Source organism: Trachymyrmex cornetzi, unplaced genomic scaffold (genome assembly GCF_001594075.2).
Source record: "Trachymyrmex cornetzi isolate Tcor2-1 unplaced genomic scaffold, Tcor1.1 scaffold262, whole genome shotgun sequence".
Lineage (NCBI taxonomy): Eukaryota > Metazoa > Arthropoda > Insecta > Hymenoptera > Formicidae > Trachymyrmex > Trachymyrmex cornetzi.
The window spans coordinates 1,720,795-1,739,388 of NW_017297292.1; the positions used below are offsets into that span (position 1 = coordinate 1,720,795).

Sequence of the window (18,594 nt, forward strand, 5' to 3'; positions counted from 1 at the left end):
CAACGTAATTAACATTTCCGCAAGATATCCATTAATATTCGGTAAAATTACAAAAATATCCATGATCAACCTTGAATGATAGATGAGTGTCTTCCAAGATATAAAATTTCTCTCTCAAACGATTTACTGACAGTGTATGTTTGAAATTTCTAGATACATACATAACAGAATATTTATTAATTTCTTATTTATGAGAAAGACTGCTAAAAGAAATAGTCTCTTTTCTAACGTTCTAACTTTTTACTAACGTTCAATTAAATTTTTATTTTATTTAATTCTGTGACATATATATATTTTTAATGTTTTACTTGACTCTTATATGTCCTTTACAACATTATTTAAAATTTTATAATATTTAAGAGTCCTACGCGAATCTTTTTATTTAACTAGTTAACCAACGCGCAAAAAACAAATCTTTTTCCAAACAAATCTTTTAATTATCGGTTACGTCAAAAAAAAATTTTCGGATGTTTCGGAGAAAAAGGAGATGTATCTCTCAAGATAAAAAATCTCTCATTCATCAAGACGAAGTTAGTGCTCTTTCTTTGTAACACTCGAAGTCCTTTGCATGTGCGATCTACAAAAAGCACGCATCCCTTCCCGCACCTCCTTCCCTCCGACCGACTCGACTTGTAACGCGAAACAATACACTATATAGATATATATATATTATATATTACATGTGAAAAAATTAACAAGCGCTCTGTAGCGACGACGCGAAACAACAAATACGAATAACTCGGGCGCGCGAGAAAAATCTCGAGGGGGAAAAACGTTGTCTGCATCTTCGATGGCAAGCGACGAGTGGCGAAAATTCGTTCAAAAAAATATCTTCGCCCAGCCCGCGCGCAATTTTGAGGAAAGCAGAAGTCTATGGAACGATAGCGCTCGCAAATCGCGCCTCTTACAATGGCTGCGTTCAGCAGAGAAAGCAGCTTTGCAACTGTTGTAAAATTCTTTAATACGATTGGTCTTGCCTCTCGTTCCTCGCTGGATCTAAATGTATAAACCAATCATATTTAAGAATTTTACAACAGTTGCAAAGCTGCTTTCTCTACTGAACGCAGCCAATGCGACACACGTACACCGCGGAATGCATCATTAATGGTACCGGATGCATCTGTCATGCTTCCCCATATAGGCCGCGCCGTACACTTTAGCGCTATCGTATCGTACGCGATACAACACGGAGGAAACAGCAATATATCGTTCGATAAGCTGATATGCGTCAGTAACCGTTCGATAAGTTTCTGATTTTCTTGAAAAACAATCGCGAAAAATTAAAGAAAGTTCTAGCGCGTTTGATAAAGTATAAATATAAAGCAAGTCTATAATACACAATACTCGAATCATTCAGATTCGCAGAATGCGACTTTTCTTAATCCTGGAAAGTTCAAATTTTTCTTACACTAACACTACTCTGAGTGAAAATTTACTTATACTAATTAAGAACTTTTTACACTCTCTTTGTCTACTTTATGTAGAGAAAAACTGAATTATTTTAATAAAAAGAGAGAACTTTAACGTTAAATAATTTTATCAAATGTTATTTCAAGTCATCAAAATTTAACAAAATATTTTAATAAAAATTGTATTGAATTTAAAAGTAGCATTTGGATGAAAATTCACCCACAATAACATTTCAGGAAAAAACTTTTCCGCGATGGTACTTGAATTCTTCTGTACTCCGAGGATATTTTTCGAATATCAAAATACATTACTCGACGCATCAGTTCTACGCGAAAAATGTTCCTCGTATTATATTCCTCGTATTATACGCCGCGATTGTATTCCATGAAGGTTTCCTGAAGGGGAGCGCGAAAAACGAGATTCGCGCGGAGCGAACGCGCTTACAAGGATACGTAAGTATAATTGATACACATAAATTTGCGACGTTGAACAGGAATATGTACGTGAAAATAAATCAAGTCTCTTAGGCTTCGCACGCTCGGTGACCCGAAGTGAGCACGCAAATTGCGCACATTCATACGCGGCCCTGAATTACACGCACATATACGCACAGTATCCTTCCTCTGCACGACGAAATCCGATCCCGCAAAGGCGAGAAACTGCCGTTGCTGCTTCCGGCGCGCAAACTCGAACCTAATCCGAACAACAACGAATGAGCCTTGCCACTGTTTGACACTACGATAAAAACGACATTTTCGCGACGCTTCTTACGCTAGCGACTCTCTCTTTGCACGTTGGCCTGTATATTTCTCGCCGCGCATCTCGCGCCGATTCTGTCCTCATTTCATGCCGAATGTGTGTATATATATATATACACACTTCACGTATCAATTAAGCAAATAAATAACGCAATCAGAACAGAGTCGCGCTTAACATGCAAAGAGTATGAGCCTCTATCTTTAAAACGGTTTTGCGTGACGTACTGATTAGAGAACGCTTTTCAGTCTAGGTTGCGAGAAAGTTAATTGGATGTTACGATTGAAAATACGCGGTTCTGTTTCCATGTTTAACGTGAAGATAATTTGGCGAAGAAATAATAAACGCATCAAGAAGGTGCCTAAAAGATACTCGAAAGATGCCGGAAAGATTGAGAGGTTTAGAGAAATACTTTAAACATAAAACACTGTTCTTATATCAGTTTATATCAGATTTCTTTCAGGCATCTTCACGTCGTCCTTCAGGTATTACTTTTCCTCCACGGAAACCGGAAACATCTTCGCGCCCGCTAAATAAACGCATCAGCATCAAAAGGATGTCTAAAAGATACTCGAAAGATGCTAGAAAATTTGGAAGGTTTAGAGGAACATTTGAGACATCAGAGGAAAAAAATGGTTTTTATATTAGTTTATATCAAATTCTATATCAGATTTCTTTCAGACATCTTCACGACATCCTTTAAGTATTACTTTTCCTCAGGGAAACCGGAAACATCTTCGCGCCCGCTAAATAAACGCATCAGCATCAAAAGGATGTCTAAAAGATACTCGAAAGATGCTAGAAAATTTGGAAGGTTTAGAGGAACATTTGAGACATCAGAGGAAAAAAATGGTTTTTATATTAGTTTATATCAAATTCTATATCAGATTTCTTTCAGACATCTTCATAATATATCCTTCAGGTAATTACTTTTCCTCCACGGAAACACTTTCGCGCCCGCTGAATGTCTTTCAGGAAAATTTGAAAGGTTTAGAGGAACATTTGAGCCATCAGAAAAAAAATGATTTTTATATTAGTCGATATTAAATTATATACCAGATTTCTTTCGAGCATCTTCATGATATATCCTTCAGGTAATTACTTTTCCTCCACGGAAACACTTTCGCGCCCGCTGAATGTCTTTCTCTCTTCGATCTTCGTTCCCGATCGTCCTACGTTAGGAAAAGAACAACGTATATAGCGCAATGCGCACAAGAAATCGCGCGCGATGAAGGAACTTAACATTTAGGTCTGGCAACTCAAGTGACTTTATTCCGTATAACCGACCGACCGCGAGCCTGCGACATTCAACGTGCGAGACGTCTCGCGATTTGTGCGAGATCTCGATATTATAATCCTGATTTTATCATTATGTACCTCACTTCCTCCGTCGCCGATTCCTCCGTCCTTCGACGATTGTCCTTTGACTTTCGATGATCTTCGATGATTCCTTGAAATCTCCTCGATCAACAAATCTCATCGATCGACCGATCGGCTGCGATCCCACTGTCCTCCCAGCTCCTCCTTTTCTTTCGCTCTTTCTCACGCCATCTTAAACAGATTCTCAAATTGGAGAACGTAAAATCAGAGCTTCGCGCTATATTGGCTCATCGATATTGCTTTGGCTTTTATATATCGGCGTAGTCGCGGAACTGCATATCATCTTAAAAACGTTGCTGTCCAAAGGAACATCCCAAGCGTCTTTTCGTCCTCTCGAGCACTCACCAATGCTGCGCCACCGTCCGATCGTTCGATCGAGGTCTCTCGATCCGTGAGGATTCTTGACATGATCGACTGTCGACATCCAGCGAGTCGAACACAACGGCTCGAGGATCGTTCAACCGGCTCCTCCTCTTCCTTGCTTGTGCTGGGCTAACAAACTTGAACGTGCTCGCTTTCGAGCTGAACGTGTGCGAACTCCTTTCTCCTCCTTCAGACATCCGCGCGACATTTTTCCTCCCTCTCTCTCGATCATACTCTCTCGCATATTCGCACACGTTCCCCGTTGCTCTCGTTTCCTCCGTCATTATCATCTCTTTCTCCTTTCTCTTTCTTCTTTACCAAGCTGAAGGCGGATCCGGACACGAGCGCGCCGCCACGTTGCTGCTCGACTCGGATACGGTAACGGGTGCCGAAGTGCGTCGGATCTCGATCGGTTTCGAGCCGGACGCGGGTGGCCGGCCCAAAACCCCTTGACTGTTTCACGATAGGTTACGTTGATCCTCCGCGCAATCTTCCGCCTTCTTCAGCGAGCGCTTCAGCTTGTCCACCAATCGATTATGGAACTTGTTGAGGGAGTTCGAGCTGCCGGTCTTCGGCGGCGACGTGCTCGTGCTCTTGCTCGGGCTCTGGAGAGAGCTCTGCGACGCCCTTGAAGACGTCCTCGAGAAGTGCCGCGAGGTCAGCGGCACGGACCGGTGCGCCGGCGAGGTAAGAAAGTCGGAGCCCGGGGAGGTCGACAACGATGGTCCCTCCGACTTGGAACACTCGGATACCTACGACCAAAAAAAAAACCGGTATGTTCCGGATTATCGGGAAAATTTCCTGGGTAACATTTTTCCATGTCTTATCGTGTGCATTATTGGCATCAAGATTACAGAAAAATTGCAGTTTTTATATTAGGTGTTTGCAAAAGTTCGTGAAGTCACCGTTAGATGTTACTAGGATTGTATTATAAAATTATTATTATTATTGAAATTGTAACCAAAAAAAATGAGTTATTTCATCAAATCAGGATTATTATATTAACATTTTAATGGCTATTGTTTGTCCCTAAGGCGTTAGATAATTTATCAACGCGCGAGGACGAATTATCAACCATAATCGAAACCATTAGCGAATCACTATTCCACCATCATTATTTACAATTACAGTCTTTACTCGCGTGATTTGCCTTTCAATCCGTCGGCTTTCATCCAGATTCTATTCTAACATTCGTCACGAAATCACGAACGAAGTGCAATCATCGTCGCGATAACGACAGATTTCGCGCACCCACTTTGTCGAAGTCATTCGTCTGTTGCTTATTGCGCGAACGGTGAAAGCTATGATGAACTCCGCGAGACTATTTTAACACGTGCGAGTAATAAGACATAAACGAAATCCTATTAACCGAACATCCTTCATTTTTTATCTTTTCTCCAAATCAAAATTTATTACGAGATTGCCATAAATTTCTTATTTTAAAATTCCTTTTTTCTGATTTTCCTGACTATTTTCAATTTTCCTGACACTTCCCTGATTTTGATGGCAAGCCTGCATAATTAAAAATACCTGATGTTGACAGACATTGATTAATTCTTTCAATTGGCAATTAATTTGATATACACATGTGAAGAATTTCATTACATTCTTGTACAATGAGACAGATTGTTCCAACAGATTATCTTTTAATTTATTATTTATCTTTATTATTTATAGTATTAGTTTTTTATATTCGCGTAATTAATAATTAAACAATTTTTAACAAAATTGGAGCTGTAAATAATGCGATTAAATAAAAAAGGTAAAAATATTTCTATTTATATTATATATAAAATATATTATAAATAAAAAAAAAATTTTTCCATTCCAAGTTATTTTAATTTAATGTATTAGAAAGTTCCCTCTGATATATACTAAGACGATTCAAAATATCAAGTGATATGGATTTAAAGTACTCAGGCTTTTAATGATAAGATATGACACCAATCCAGATATGATTCATGCAATATTCGTACCTATATTGATAAGATGTTAAAGACCGAAAAGGAATGCATTTGGAAGCACCGAGTAATAATATTTTGAAAAATAACCGCAACTTCCTCTAATCAGCATTTATGTCTAAGTATGTATCTAAACGTTAACGTCAAGAGAATCGCGATAACGGCAATAACTGTAACGGGTGCGCAATTAATTCGCATGAGAACATGCATCTATCATTTCTCTCGCAAATGAAACGTGTGCAATTCCCGATAATTCCCATGCGACAATAACGATGTCATTTGGCTAATTGATTTGCGTGTTTGCGAGGTTGTCGAGTGCGAACTGGCCGAGTCATCCTGAATTATTCAACGCCGAAGCACAATAAAAATTGGAAAATGTCTACATCGTACGTATATGACGCACACGCATATATTTGACACGCAAACGCGTACGTGCCCTTTTCCACGTACGGTCTACGTCGGACGTTGAAATCACGTGCTCGTCGTGTCATCGCGGTAGGAGGAGGTAAGTGGCTGATTAGGTCAGATTTGTTTCATGTGTGTCCCTCCATTTACACATACAGTGACGACAAGCGAGATCGATAGCTCAGACAGTGACTCTCATATTTTCTGAAATAGATTTTATCAACAATTTATTAAACTGGTTAACCATTTCAAACTTTAATTATAACACATCAAGAACCTTATTTAAATTATTTTTTCTTCTCTTTAATCACTTTTATCCATTTCTTAAATCAAGTGCAAAAATATAGATCTTTATGTCCTCATACAAATTCAATGATAAATGTTCTTCTAATTTTCTTCTTCATATTTTAAAGCTCAATATTTTTTCAACGTAAAGTTGTTTAATTTTTTGTCATCTTCTAGAATTTTTATTACACATGTAAACATAAAAAATTATTAATCCATTTCTCTTCACCGTCATATTTACAAGATAAAATCTTCTTTCTCTATATAAATACTCCATACGGAGTATGTTTTCAATTTCTTTATGTATATGGATTATATACATTGTATATAGAGAACAGAGCTACTAAAAAGATACTGTGTGTATAGAAAAAATATAAACAGGACAGTGGGAAGAAATGGGTTAAAATGCGTAAAGAATTATTATTATAATATATCGTACGCATTATTTAAAATTCTCGAGTATAATAATTTTTGTTTAAGTACAAAGTACGATGTTTATTGTCGCGGCGATTATTAACTCGCTTTGCTCCTCTAATTCTAATCTTACCTATATACCAAATTTACTCTCGCTGTTGTATTACGTGCGGTTGCGCAATCCTACGTATCAGAGGTGAAATGCAACGCAATTTGTATTGATACGGGCGCAAGTGGAGTTTGTCGCCTGCAAACGTTTCTCATTTAATCTTACTGCGATCCCCGATTCATATTTATAAAGAACCTTTTATCGAAGCGTAATACGAGATAAAAATAGAAGTATTGAAAATAAGAACAACGATCGATTATTCACTGTGCTATCGGCGTACAGAACAAGTTTAGAACAGGTGTTTGGAACTTATTTGCAGCTGGTTTGTTTAAGATTCATTAATGCTCCGAGTTTCATCGTACGTAACGCGCAAATAAATCTAATCTCGCTTGATAATTAATATCTTGTGAGATATAAACTGGAAATCTTAATACGAAAGGAAAAGATTAAATAAATAAATAAACAAAACTTAATATCTCGTGCACAGCTTAGGAACTGTTAATAATAAGTGACAAATTTTTTAAATTAAAACATGTACAAATATTATAATATTGTAGAAATAATTAGGTCCTCAAATAATTTCCCAAGGAAACTATGAATAATTTGTTGTTGTATTAATCCTTTATGCTGCTTAAAATAGTTTATTTCATAATTAAATATATGTTTTAATCATTAATAGCCAGCAGGCATATATTTCAATTACCATTTATTTAATTATCAGCTTTTAGAATTAATTCGAATGTGATTTCTTAGATATTCTTAGAGATTGAAGTATTGTTTGCAAAATTTATATACTTATATCAACCTAAATGCATAAATTTATATCTAAATTCAGCATTAATAATTTCAATATTTATGTTCTCCGACACGGTAAGCGTACTAAACAGAAAAAAGCTTCACGAAAATATGCAATATGTGATAATTAGGCTGTATTATATGATAATGCATGTTGCACAGATTAAAAAATGCGCAATACACAAACTAACAGCTTCGTGTTATATAATTGGCAATGATTTCTCGTGAGATTGCGTTAATGTTCTGGCAATAATAATCATACCTCTATCGTACTGCGTACTTGTAACTTTCAGTGTCACGTGCTCAAGTTGGCTTTAAATATCGGCATGGAAGGACAAAGAGTTGATTAAAAATATCCCGTTCACGCGTTTTTATAACAGTACAACGCATTACCCGTGACGGAAATTAACTCCTCATTATGTATTATATATAGAATGAAATATTAGGAATATATTTTTGTCCGTATTTAATCATTATTCTAATAATTTAATAATAATGGATCATAAATATCTATATTTGATGATTATTCTATTAATTTAATAATAACTAAATAACTAATTGCTAATAACTAATTAATCGCTATTTTATTAACCAGATTACGTACATATATGTATAATTATTGTCATGTTATGAGTGATCGTACTTTAAATGATAATATAAAAAATTATAATTACTTATATAAAAAATATATATGCTTAAATATATTTTAAAAATCAAAATCTTTTAATATTTTTAAATATTTTATATATATATTTATATATTTGTCTCAAAATAATCTTGATTTATGTAATATTATTTAATTGTGCAATTATCAGACTTTCCTTATTTAAAAATAAACAAGGAAAGGAATAAGAGCTAAATTGAGAAGTTGCAGCGAAGATATTTATCCGCACAATCGCGTTTTCGTTTCTTATCAATTATCCTTTTTTTGCATCGTTTCTCATCTACAAACTACTTTTTTTCGTAGATACTCTATCCTTGTTTTAAGTGTACCAAGTTCAAGAAACGGCATCGCAAAATTATCCGGGTCGGAACCGAAGATTGCTAGCTTACGCAAAATGGAAACAGTTATGTCACCTTGTCGTGTTGTACCTTGCGAATATCCTTTTCATGCACATAACTTTTGTCGCGACACGCGTTCCTGTTAAAGCCGCAATATTTCCGTAATGCAGCAGTTTCTTCACGGTTGAAGAGCTATGGAATTATCTCATTCTTGCGCAGTCTTTTCGACAAATCTTTTAATTTTGTAACATTATCATTAATTATTACATATTTAAGAAATATGTATTATAGATTTATGGTTTTTAAAAAAATTCAATGTTTCTTTAAATATTAATCTTTAAGACTATCACATATCAAATTAGAAAAAACTTTAATGAGAAAACGATAACTTATCAGCAAATTATGCAACACATTAGGTAATAACAAATTTCTGTTATTATTATTATTACTTTATGAAACGGCGTAGAAAATTTATCAGTAATTAAAATGTGGAAACGTAAAATTGAAGAACTCGTTTAAAAATAAGTCATAATGACTTCTTACTACAAGCTACACAGGTATACGAGTTATATAAAAAAATTTTAATACGGATTCCGAAATACACTAATAGTTTAATGCAACATAATGAATGATTCATAGAATTATGTAAGACATGTGAATAATTTTAGGAAATTTCACCTTTATCCCAATTTTATCATATCAACTTTGATAATAATCGATCTTTCGAGGGATTAATTTAATTGAGATTAAATACGCGATGTATAAATATACACACTATTATATTTTATTACAAATTATGCGATTATAGAATGAATGAAACAGATAAGCAACTTTCAACGATTAAGAATCCGTATATGAGAGTTCACCGCACGATAGGTTGCGAAACTGAAGTTTGCGCAATATTATGTCATAGATATAGTACTTTGCACATAACGTCCTAGACCTACAGAAATATATTACCATTAGAAATAATTTGACAAAGTCTAAATCACACTGGCATACATTACGTAATTAATATATATGACGTCACAACCTTTCGATTTATGATATTAATCTCAAATTTTTACATCACAAGGAAAATCTGTCCAAAATTATCTAAAGGAAATGATTCATAGCTAAATCATGATAATTAATGCACCTGGAATTACCTCGATTATTCATCCTCTCATATTCAATTACTCATACTTTAAACATAAAAAATTGTCTATGACAATGTCCGTAACACTATAGAAACACTGAGCGGTCATTATTGGCTACATGTATTTTTTAGATTAATATTATATTTTTCTAAAAGATAGAATTCTGAAACTTGTTCACTTTTCAATAATTATAATAAAATATTTAGTTTTTTTATCACTTTTTAATAATATAATAATTCATTCGATTCGTTCTCTTTAGCGAATAAGAAATGTTGGTGCTTTTAATGTTAAAGGTATATAAGATATTCGAGTAAAATGGAATAATAGGTGACATTTGTATAAACCGCTTTATGGAAATATGATGGTAAGTAAACATGTTGTTATCATTATGTCTGAACTTCTCATATCTATTGTTGCATTAATAATTACAATAATTTCATGCAACTCTCGTTAATTAATTTGTAATTTCCGTTGTCACTGTTATCGTGAAATTATTTCATATGTAAATAATTAAATAAACACAAAAATCGCAGTACCATCGATGATACGAGATACGACATTCGCGATAACATTTATGACCGCAATAAACCGCGCAATTTACTATTTTAGATTAATATTATATATTTCTATATATATAAAGAGATAGGATTCTCTCTGAAATTAATTTGACTTTCACTAATTATACTAAAATATTTAGTTATTCATTATTTTTTCATTTTTATAATAATTTATTCATTTTATCTCCTTTTAATAAATAAGAAATATTTTTAGTGTTAAAAATTATAAAATATTCAAGCAGGACGGAATAATAAGTGATACTTGTAATCGCTTTACTATGGAAATATGGTAATAAGTAAACATGTTACATCATTATACCCAAACTTCTCATACATTTAGCGCATTAATAGAATTTACAATAATTCCATGTAAGCCTTGTTAATTAATTTATAACTGCCGTCGTCACTGTTATTGTATAAAATTATTTCGTATGTAAATGATAAATTGAAATAAATACAAAAGTCGCAATACCACCGGCGATATGACGCGATAACATTTACGAGCGCAATAAACCGAGTGCAATTCACAACATTATGCGCATAACTGCCTACGTCGTGTTAAAAATAAATTTCTAGCCGCGGCGTGTATTTATCCGTCGGGACACGTGGTTTCGATCGTCACCTATTATTGACTGTGCTTATTCAGCATCTGCAAATACAATTTCGCCGAACGTTTAGTGATGCCAAGGGAGAAACCGGTTCCGAGTGCGGCGAGTTGATCTTTTACGGCAGCGATGTCACGAGGAAAAAAAAGGTCCGACTTTTTCCGAGCTATTTATCGACGAACGCCGGCGCGACGAGAACGATCGACGTTATTGCGAGTTGCGAACACGGTCGATCGCGTAAAAAAAAAAGTTGGATCTGTCCTTGACGCTCAGAGGAAGCAATCAAACTCCCCTTGTTGCGGCATGGATCGCAAACTTTCTCACGGTTAAAATTTTTACGACAATTTAGAGATAGCTTGTCTTTGATATAAGCTCGGTGGAAAATTTAAATATTAAAGATTAAAAAAGAAAACTTTATAACAAGTTCCAAACATCACGTAGATAGGGGTGAAAGTTTACTTTTGCAAACTCAAATTAATTTCACGTGAACAAAATTTTAGAGACGCGCGCATCACGCAGTCTAGAATTAATTTTCTATATTATCATTATTATTTCCATCTTGATGTGAAAAGATATTATATTTGAAAATTTTGTATTTGAAAACGTACACAAAAAGACATGTAAAAATTGTAATACATACACATCACAAAAGCAACAGTTATTGAGACAAATCTGAAAGGACTACACAGATTAAAGCAGTATGTGTTTTTATCGGTGAATTTAATTTGAAAAAAAAATTTAGATTTACTATAAAATCTTAATTGCTTCGTTTATATTGATTTATGACTTTGATTATTTGTTAATGACTTATGCCGAAATCTAATTATAATCAATATTTTGTTAAGTCATTCTGAACTTTCCCAAGAAAAATTCACACTTTCAAATGAAAATATATTTCTGCTGTTAATTCAAGATCGCAACATTTCTATTATCGCGGAATTTGCATTATGTGTACACAATTACATTAAGTTACACAACGTCACATAAATAACATAATTACATAACAAAAGCAGGAACAATCAAAAGAATAACAAATCGCAATTAGCTCTTGTATAGCTCCAAGAAAATCGATATATATATTTATATTATCCGAACAAACAGAACAATAATATCTTTACATCTCTAATATTTTCTTTTAATTAATAATAAAACACATATTTCTAGAGATACTCTTGAACGTAAATCAATCGATATTTCCTGAAGCTATGGGAATTACGTGAAGCGTTTATTTCGAAAAGGTTAACAAAGACAGCAGCTGTTGAAACAGCTTTGTCATCAATATCTATTACTCTCATCTCATTTCTAACGAGTCATATGATACAGCAAAATCCGTTTTCAAAATAAACGCCTCGGGCAGACTGGAAAAACGAAACGACACGCCGCGTAAAACTGGGATGGCCGATTACCATGAGAACCGAGACGGGTGGACGATCGGACGCGCCGCACTTCGCAAGACGGCTGTGTCTGCCGGTTCGCCAGACCTGCGAAAAAATCGCAATGGTGCAGTGGCGGCATTCTTTCTCGGTTTCTCGCCCGTTGCCTATTCTCGTTGCGCCGCAATTCTTTTCCCGACGGACGCCCGTAAATTATCCCAAAACCGTGCAACGAACAAGATACGCCGGCGAAAGTATGCGCATAACGATTTTCCTTAAACGCGTATTTCATTTTCCGTGCCGGCGGTTTCGACGATGCTTTCGCGTTAATAATATATACATGCGATATATATGATGCGCAAATGACGCATCAAAATCGGCCGGCGCCATCGTTGAGTCTTTTGCAATTTTGTAAACGACAGCATCTCGACATGTAAACTTTAAAAAAAAAAAAAAAGAATTATTTGTCTTGCAAACTCATTTTTTTTGTATGTGCCGTCGATAAACGATTAAAGGAAAATCTATACATGACAATAAAGATGCGCAGTTACGTCACTGGCGTTATCGATGTAAACTGGATTATCGAATTCATCCGAATTCGTTCAATTCACTGTATTACAGTGTCTTGCAAATTAAAACTCTCGAAAAGATTTTGACATTTTATGACACCGAACACGTTGAAACAATCACGCACGAAGATTGATGTTTATCAACACTCGATTTTTTTTTAGCGACGTATACCGCCATGTTATACAACGGTCGTGCAATACGGATGATAAGTTAAACTCCCACTTTTCATTTGATATAAAAAAGTCGTACACGGTAATATAAATTTCTTTCGCTCCTTTTATTTACTGCCATACACGGTTTTTTTTTTTATTATATCCGTAAAATATCAAAGTTATATCAATTCTTTCAAAGAATCTTTATCTTTTAAATATATTGCCAATAATGCACATTATCAGAGTATTTTTTAATATTCGGTACAGTATTTTTCAAATAGCGCTTCATGAAACAACAGACATTTTTTTTAGCAGTTGTATATTCCTCATCAGAGATCGAGGAAAAAATTATTGCAATTATCATAATTTAACTACGATTTATGATCATGTTTGGTGCCAAATGTATATTTTTTAGACTCCAAATATTATTATTGCTAACATTTTAGAAGTAATAACTGTAAGGATTATAATTTATAGTCGTTTACGAATGACAATTATATATTTTTTAAAAGGATTCTAATCATAATTATTACTAGTATTACAGCAGTAATAATTATAAAAATAAAGCTCTTAACCTGAATTGTTTACCATGAATTATAATCACAACTAGAAAAAACACTTTTCTCTCAGTATCATCTACCTTATTTAATATCAATTTCGATTTGCATTTCTACGTCATATCGCAAATAAAGGCAGGGAAATTTAAACATGAATAATGATGACATATGCGTGTCTTAACGGTCCCGGCAATTTTCTATTTGCCTCTCTGACGTCAAGGAGCGTTCAGTCACTCGAAGCCTATTTGAAAAAACGCCGCACCATGTAAAGTAAATAAACATCATCCCACTCACCTTTCGGCTGCGACAGGCCTGCGGATTCGAGCACTCGGACGATCGTCGACTCCTATTAGTCTTGTAAATGTCCCATTCGTTTTTCACCACAGGCATCATAAACGCCATCTCGTAGACTTTTATTATCTGGTCTCCGTTTCACACTTCGCCTGCTCGGTTCGTCCCTATTTTTTTACGTTCCGCAATCTCTTTCTCTCTTTCTACCGCTTTTGTAGAATACTCTTAGAAAGTTTTAACACCTTGCACGGCTCGCACCACGCAAGAGTAAAAGAGAGAGAGAGAGAGAGACAGAGAGAAAAGGCCAATCTTTACACTGGCGCGTCAGCAGCTCCTACGGGATGTTGCCTTGCCTGCGAATTCTCGTTAAGAATTTTCGCCTTCGAAGAATTCTTCCGCTTTGCGATCGATCGCGATCGTTGTCGATTTCCCGCTGACGACGTGTCGACGATGTTGACGATGACCGCTACGTCCGGCAGATCGAACTGGAAAACTTCATACACGTCGCGCTCGCACAAGTGCGTTTGCGATATGCTCGATAATGCGTGCGTCTTTTATGCCCTTTCCGTTTGGCGGCTACAGCTGGCGTATCGCCTGTTCCGGCAATCCGTTTCTCAACTCACGTCCGTACAATGCGGCAGTCCGCTACGGAATAAGCACGCCGGTCTGCGCGTGGATAAACGAGGGCCTCGCGAGTCATGGCGAGAGTGGTAGGGACGAACCGGCGCATCCATTGGCTGTTGTTGAGGCGGGACACTACGTCACGGGTTACCATTGATTTTTCAATGTTGATACACACAACGGCGTGCTGACATGCCGGATTGAATTTTTGGCGGCGCGCTACCGCGGCCAGACATGTCATATTACGCGTAGACGCACTCCCGATCGTGCGTACGTGCGTGCGTGCACGCATACGCGTGGAAAAACTGAAAGAAAACATGCTTGGAATAGGGTAAACTAGGGTACTATGGCCATATGGAAAAGATTATGGCCGTAGGTCATAATTTATCCAATAGTTGATAAATAGTGCATTTTTATAGTCATTCTTAAAGATAATCAATATTTACAGTAGTTCATATGAGTACACTGTTCAAAATAACAATATTATAAATATTATCTAATATCTTTTCTTTCGACTATCTGCAAAGTTTTGCACGTGTCTGCTAAAAACTGTTATAATGTCTAATAAATTACAGTTAAGCTGCCATAATCAACATTACGCACACAATAAAGGTACGTAAATTGCAATGTGACCTATAATTAATACTTTTATTTTCACTATTTATTCATAAATACTATGGCTATCTTTCTTAATATCACATGGTCATCTTTTCCCTAAAAATCAGATAAGATGGCCAATGCATACTTTGTAATATTTTGATAAAGTTCTGTTAAGTATTTTCTCTTTAATTTCGATAGTATTTGTTACTTTAAGCTTCAGTGAAAGTAATATCCCAAATATTGTTAAGAAGTAACAAGAATAAATGTATGTTTTTTGCATTTTAAAAAACTATGGCCATCATACCCGGGTTTACCCTAACCATAATTTAACTGTCATTTACAAGTCAATTTTTCGGACAACTATAAATATATCATTGTTTTGACCATATGAATTATAGTAATCTGAACACCGAATTATGATCATAATATGTATTCATTCAACTAATTGTATGATCTTACACATAAATCATACACATTTGCATCTAGTAAGTTATATTATAAAATGTAACTAAACATATAAGATTATTATTACTAATTTATAGCAATAATAACTATAAAAATGGTGCTCCTGACTATAATTATTTTATCATGCAATTATAGTCACAAATACGATATATATATACTTTGCTTTCGCAGTGCGGGAAGATTTGATTGAACGTCCCAGGATCCGGATTCTGGGTATCTCGCGATGACACAAGGAAGTCGCGATCGCACCGACACTTGCAATTATCGCGCCAATCAGCTGTTAATGACAGATTTCGTCACAATCTGCAAATATTTTGTCTTCCTTGAGCTTTCAGCGAACGATATCGCTCCTTGAAATAGAGATTTCCCCCCAAGGGAAAATTGAACTTCGACATCTCCGACGTAATTGCTGTTTTACTAATTCAATAGGACTTACACATATATGATTTACGTGCCATCACTACACCCTACTGCACCAATATTGCACGCACACATACGCACAAATTTTCGAAGTCATTAATCTTTCATATTAGATATTAAGGCTAATTCTAAGAACTCAATATTGCTTGTTCATGTAATCTCTAGTCCAAACTAATTAAGACTGTTTTGTACGTACAAAGTATAAGGCTAATTCTACAATGTGCTTTTTGTTTCCTGTTTCTTGCTGTTTGTCTCTTGCCTTCTTGATCAAAAAGGCAAGAGACAAACAGGGACAAACAGCAAAAAACAGGAAACAAAAAGCACATTGTAGAATTAGCCTAAAATTTGTATCTAAAGCAAATATTGTTACGAGTCGACACCAGAAGCTGATAATAAAACTATAATTTTTCATTCTTTTTTGTTTTTGAGCATAAAGTCGACCGACTTGAACTATATTACCGTGTATACTTTAAATGCGTAGAAAAGGATTTTAAATCTGCAAAGACGGTTAAAAAAATACTTACATAGAAAATAATCGCATTCGATCGATAAAACAGATGACTTTGTAATCACCTTAAGGTTACATAATGGCACACAGAAAAACCTATGCTCGTTTCTACCAATGTAGATTAACTTTAATCTCAGTTCAACTTACTCTTCATCTTTTTGTAATTCTTAAACTAGAGAAAGATAAAGAGTTAGTTGAACCGATATTAAAATTAAACTACATTAGTAGAAACGAGTAAAGTCCAATGTCGAAACACAATAGGTGTAGTATAAGCTTTAAGTATTAAGACGAATATTCATAGTCGGTTCTTCAAGACTGTCTCAAGTAATATCTTAAGATGCTAATACTCTGTAATTGGTTTATGACCTCTTAAGATTGTACTTATTACGGTTTTAAATATAAGAACCAACTATGACCCTCTCTGACAGCACACTTTATTCGAGGGACGTTCTGGCAAACGTTCTTATGCCACTATAGAATTTTCAAAAAATCAAAAAAAATTTTTTTTTTTGCTTAATCGATACTTTAACGTGTCAAGAATACGATAAGCATAGCGGCAAAATTTTAAAAATATATGTTTAAATACTTGAAGTCAAGAAAGTCACATTGTATCAAAACTCACGAAATTACATATTTCACGCGCTTCTAATTTTTCACTGTCCTGATAAATATAAGACCTATTTTACCTTCGTGCTTTTGAAAGTAGATAATAGGGGGAACTACTAGCATTTTTAAACATCAATAGGTTAGAAAACCGGTATATAACTTTATAGTCTATAGTATTCAGTACGTTGAACGCACGTGTTCGTTGCTAGTACGAGTGCACGCTGTACATGTTTAGTTTTCAATTTTATTTTTAAGCCGTGTAAATTATGAATGAAGAGAAAGTGTATCGTACCAAAAAAAGTACGAAAAGTTCAACGTGGTCATCACGAAGAAGCAAGATTTCAAATAGACGGCCGCTGAATCGATTCGAGGCAGAACAGGATTCGGAGAAAGTCAGCACATCAGCGAAAAAATTAAAGTCGTCCAAATTTAATAATGACGTGCCAGTTGATGACACCTTCGGCTACAGAATATTGCATTTCGCAGCCCTCGCAAGTGCGATTTCGGCGTGTTTAGTGTGCAGAACGTGCGGCAAAGACGTGATTTTGTCAGAGACTAGTAAGCGAGGATTAGGTTTCAAAGTAATTATTTCCTGTGGAAATTGTGAGGATAAATATTGTTCATCCTCTCCATACATAAAAAACGGCTACGAGATAAATAAACGAATTACTTTTGTAATGAGAATACTAGGCATTGGCTTACAAGGAATGAAAAAGTTCTGTGCTTTCATGGACTTGCCAGCTCCGATTTTTCACTCTTTTTATGACTCAATTGTACAAACAATTGCAATAGCTACAGATTCAGTTCGTTTTATGAGTATGAAACAGGCAGCAAAAGAAGAAAAGGAGATAAGCATTACAAAAGAACAGACTGATGGAATTATGGTTTCAGGCGATGGCTCATGGCGAAAACGCGGATTTTCTTCTTTATACGAAATCGTAACGCTCATCGGTTGTCATCCTGCTAAAGTTATTGACGTTATCGTAAAATCCAAGTATTGTAAATCGTGCGAGTATTGGGAAAAACGTACCGACAGTGCTGAATATGAAGAATGGGCGATAACGCACGCAGAAAATTGTCAAAGTAATCACAGTGGCTCTGCTGGAAAAATGGAAGTGGACGGCGTACTTGAGATGTTTCAGCGTTCGATCGAACTGCACGATGTTAAATATACAAATTCCATAGGTGATGGCGATAGCACAACATTTAAAGGCGTAACGGACGCAAAACCTTACGGCGATATTATCGTC

The 18,594-nt window shown here is 35.3% G+C and overlaps 1 protein-coding gene across 4 annotated transcripts; it reads right to left on the reverse strand.

Annotated features, from left to right (window-relative positions):
• Window positions 1-1,570: 1,570 nt before the first annotated feature.
• Window positions 1,571-14,763, reverse strand: LOC108761799 (uncharacterized). 4 transcript variants are annotated; one of them, XR_001940142.1, is made up of 4 exons: window positions 14,128-14,763; window positions 12,588-12,662; window positions 3,544-4,661; window positions 1,571-2,103 (listed from the first exon to the last, which is right to left on the reverse strand). XR_001940142.1 is itself a non-coding variant. In XM_018508524.1 (3 exons), exons 1-3 carry the CDS (start codon window positions 14,233-14,235, stop codon window positions 4,368-4,370), a joined length of 477 nt encoding a protein of 158 aa, XP_018364026.1. In that variant the 5' UTR covers window positions 14,236-14,763; the 3' UTR covers window positions 3,543-4,367. The 4 variants fall into 4 exon arrangements, 2 of the variants coding, with proteins under 2 accessions (XP_018364026.1, XP_018364028.1); XR_001940143.1 differs by lacking the exon at window positions 1,571-2,103 and having other exon boundaries at window positions 3,543-3,717; window positions 3,892-4,661; XM_018508524.1 differs by lacking the exon at window positions 1,571-2,103 and having other exon boundaries at window positions 3,543-4,661.
• Window positions 14,764-18,594: the final 3,831 nt, after the last annotated feature.

What these genes read in the sequence shown, in the direction of transcription:
- LOC108761799 (XM_018508524.1), bottom strand. Translation starts at nt 14,235, where the DNA reads ATGGCGTTTATGATGCCTGTGGTGAAAAACGAATGGGACATTTACAAG. An exon ending in AGGCCTGTCGCAGCCGAAAG is followed by an intron (nt 12,663 to 14,127) that starts GTGAGTGGGATG and finishes ATTTTTTCGCAG; the next exon opens with GTCTGGCGAACCGGCAGACA. An exon ending in CACCCGTCTCGGTTCTCATG is followed by an intron (nt 4,662 to 12,587) that starts GTAATCGGCCAT and finishes TTTTGGTCGTAG; the next exon opens with GTATCCGAGTGTTCCAAGTC.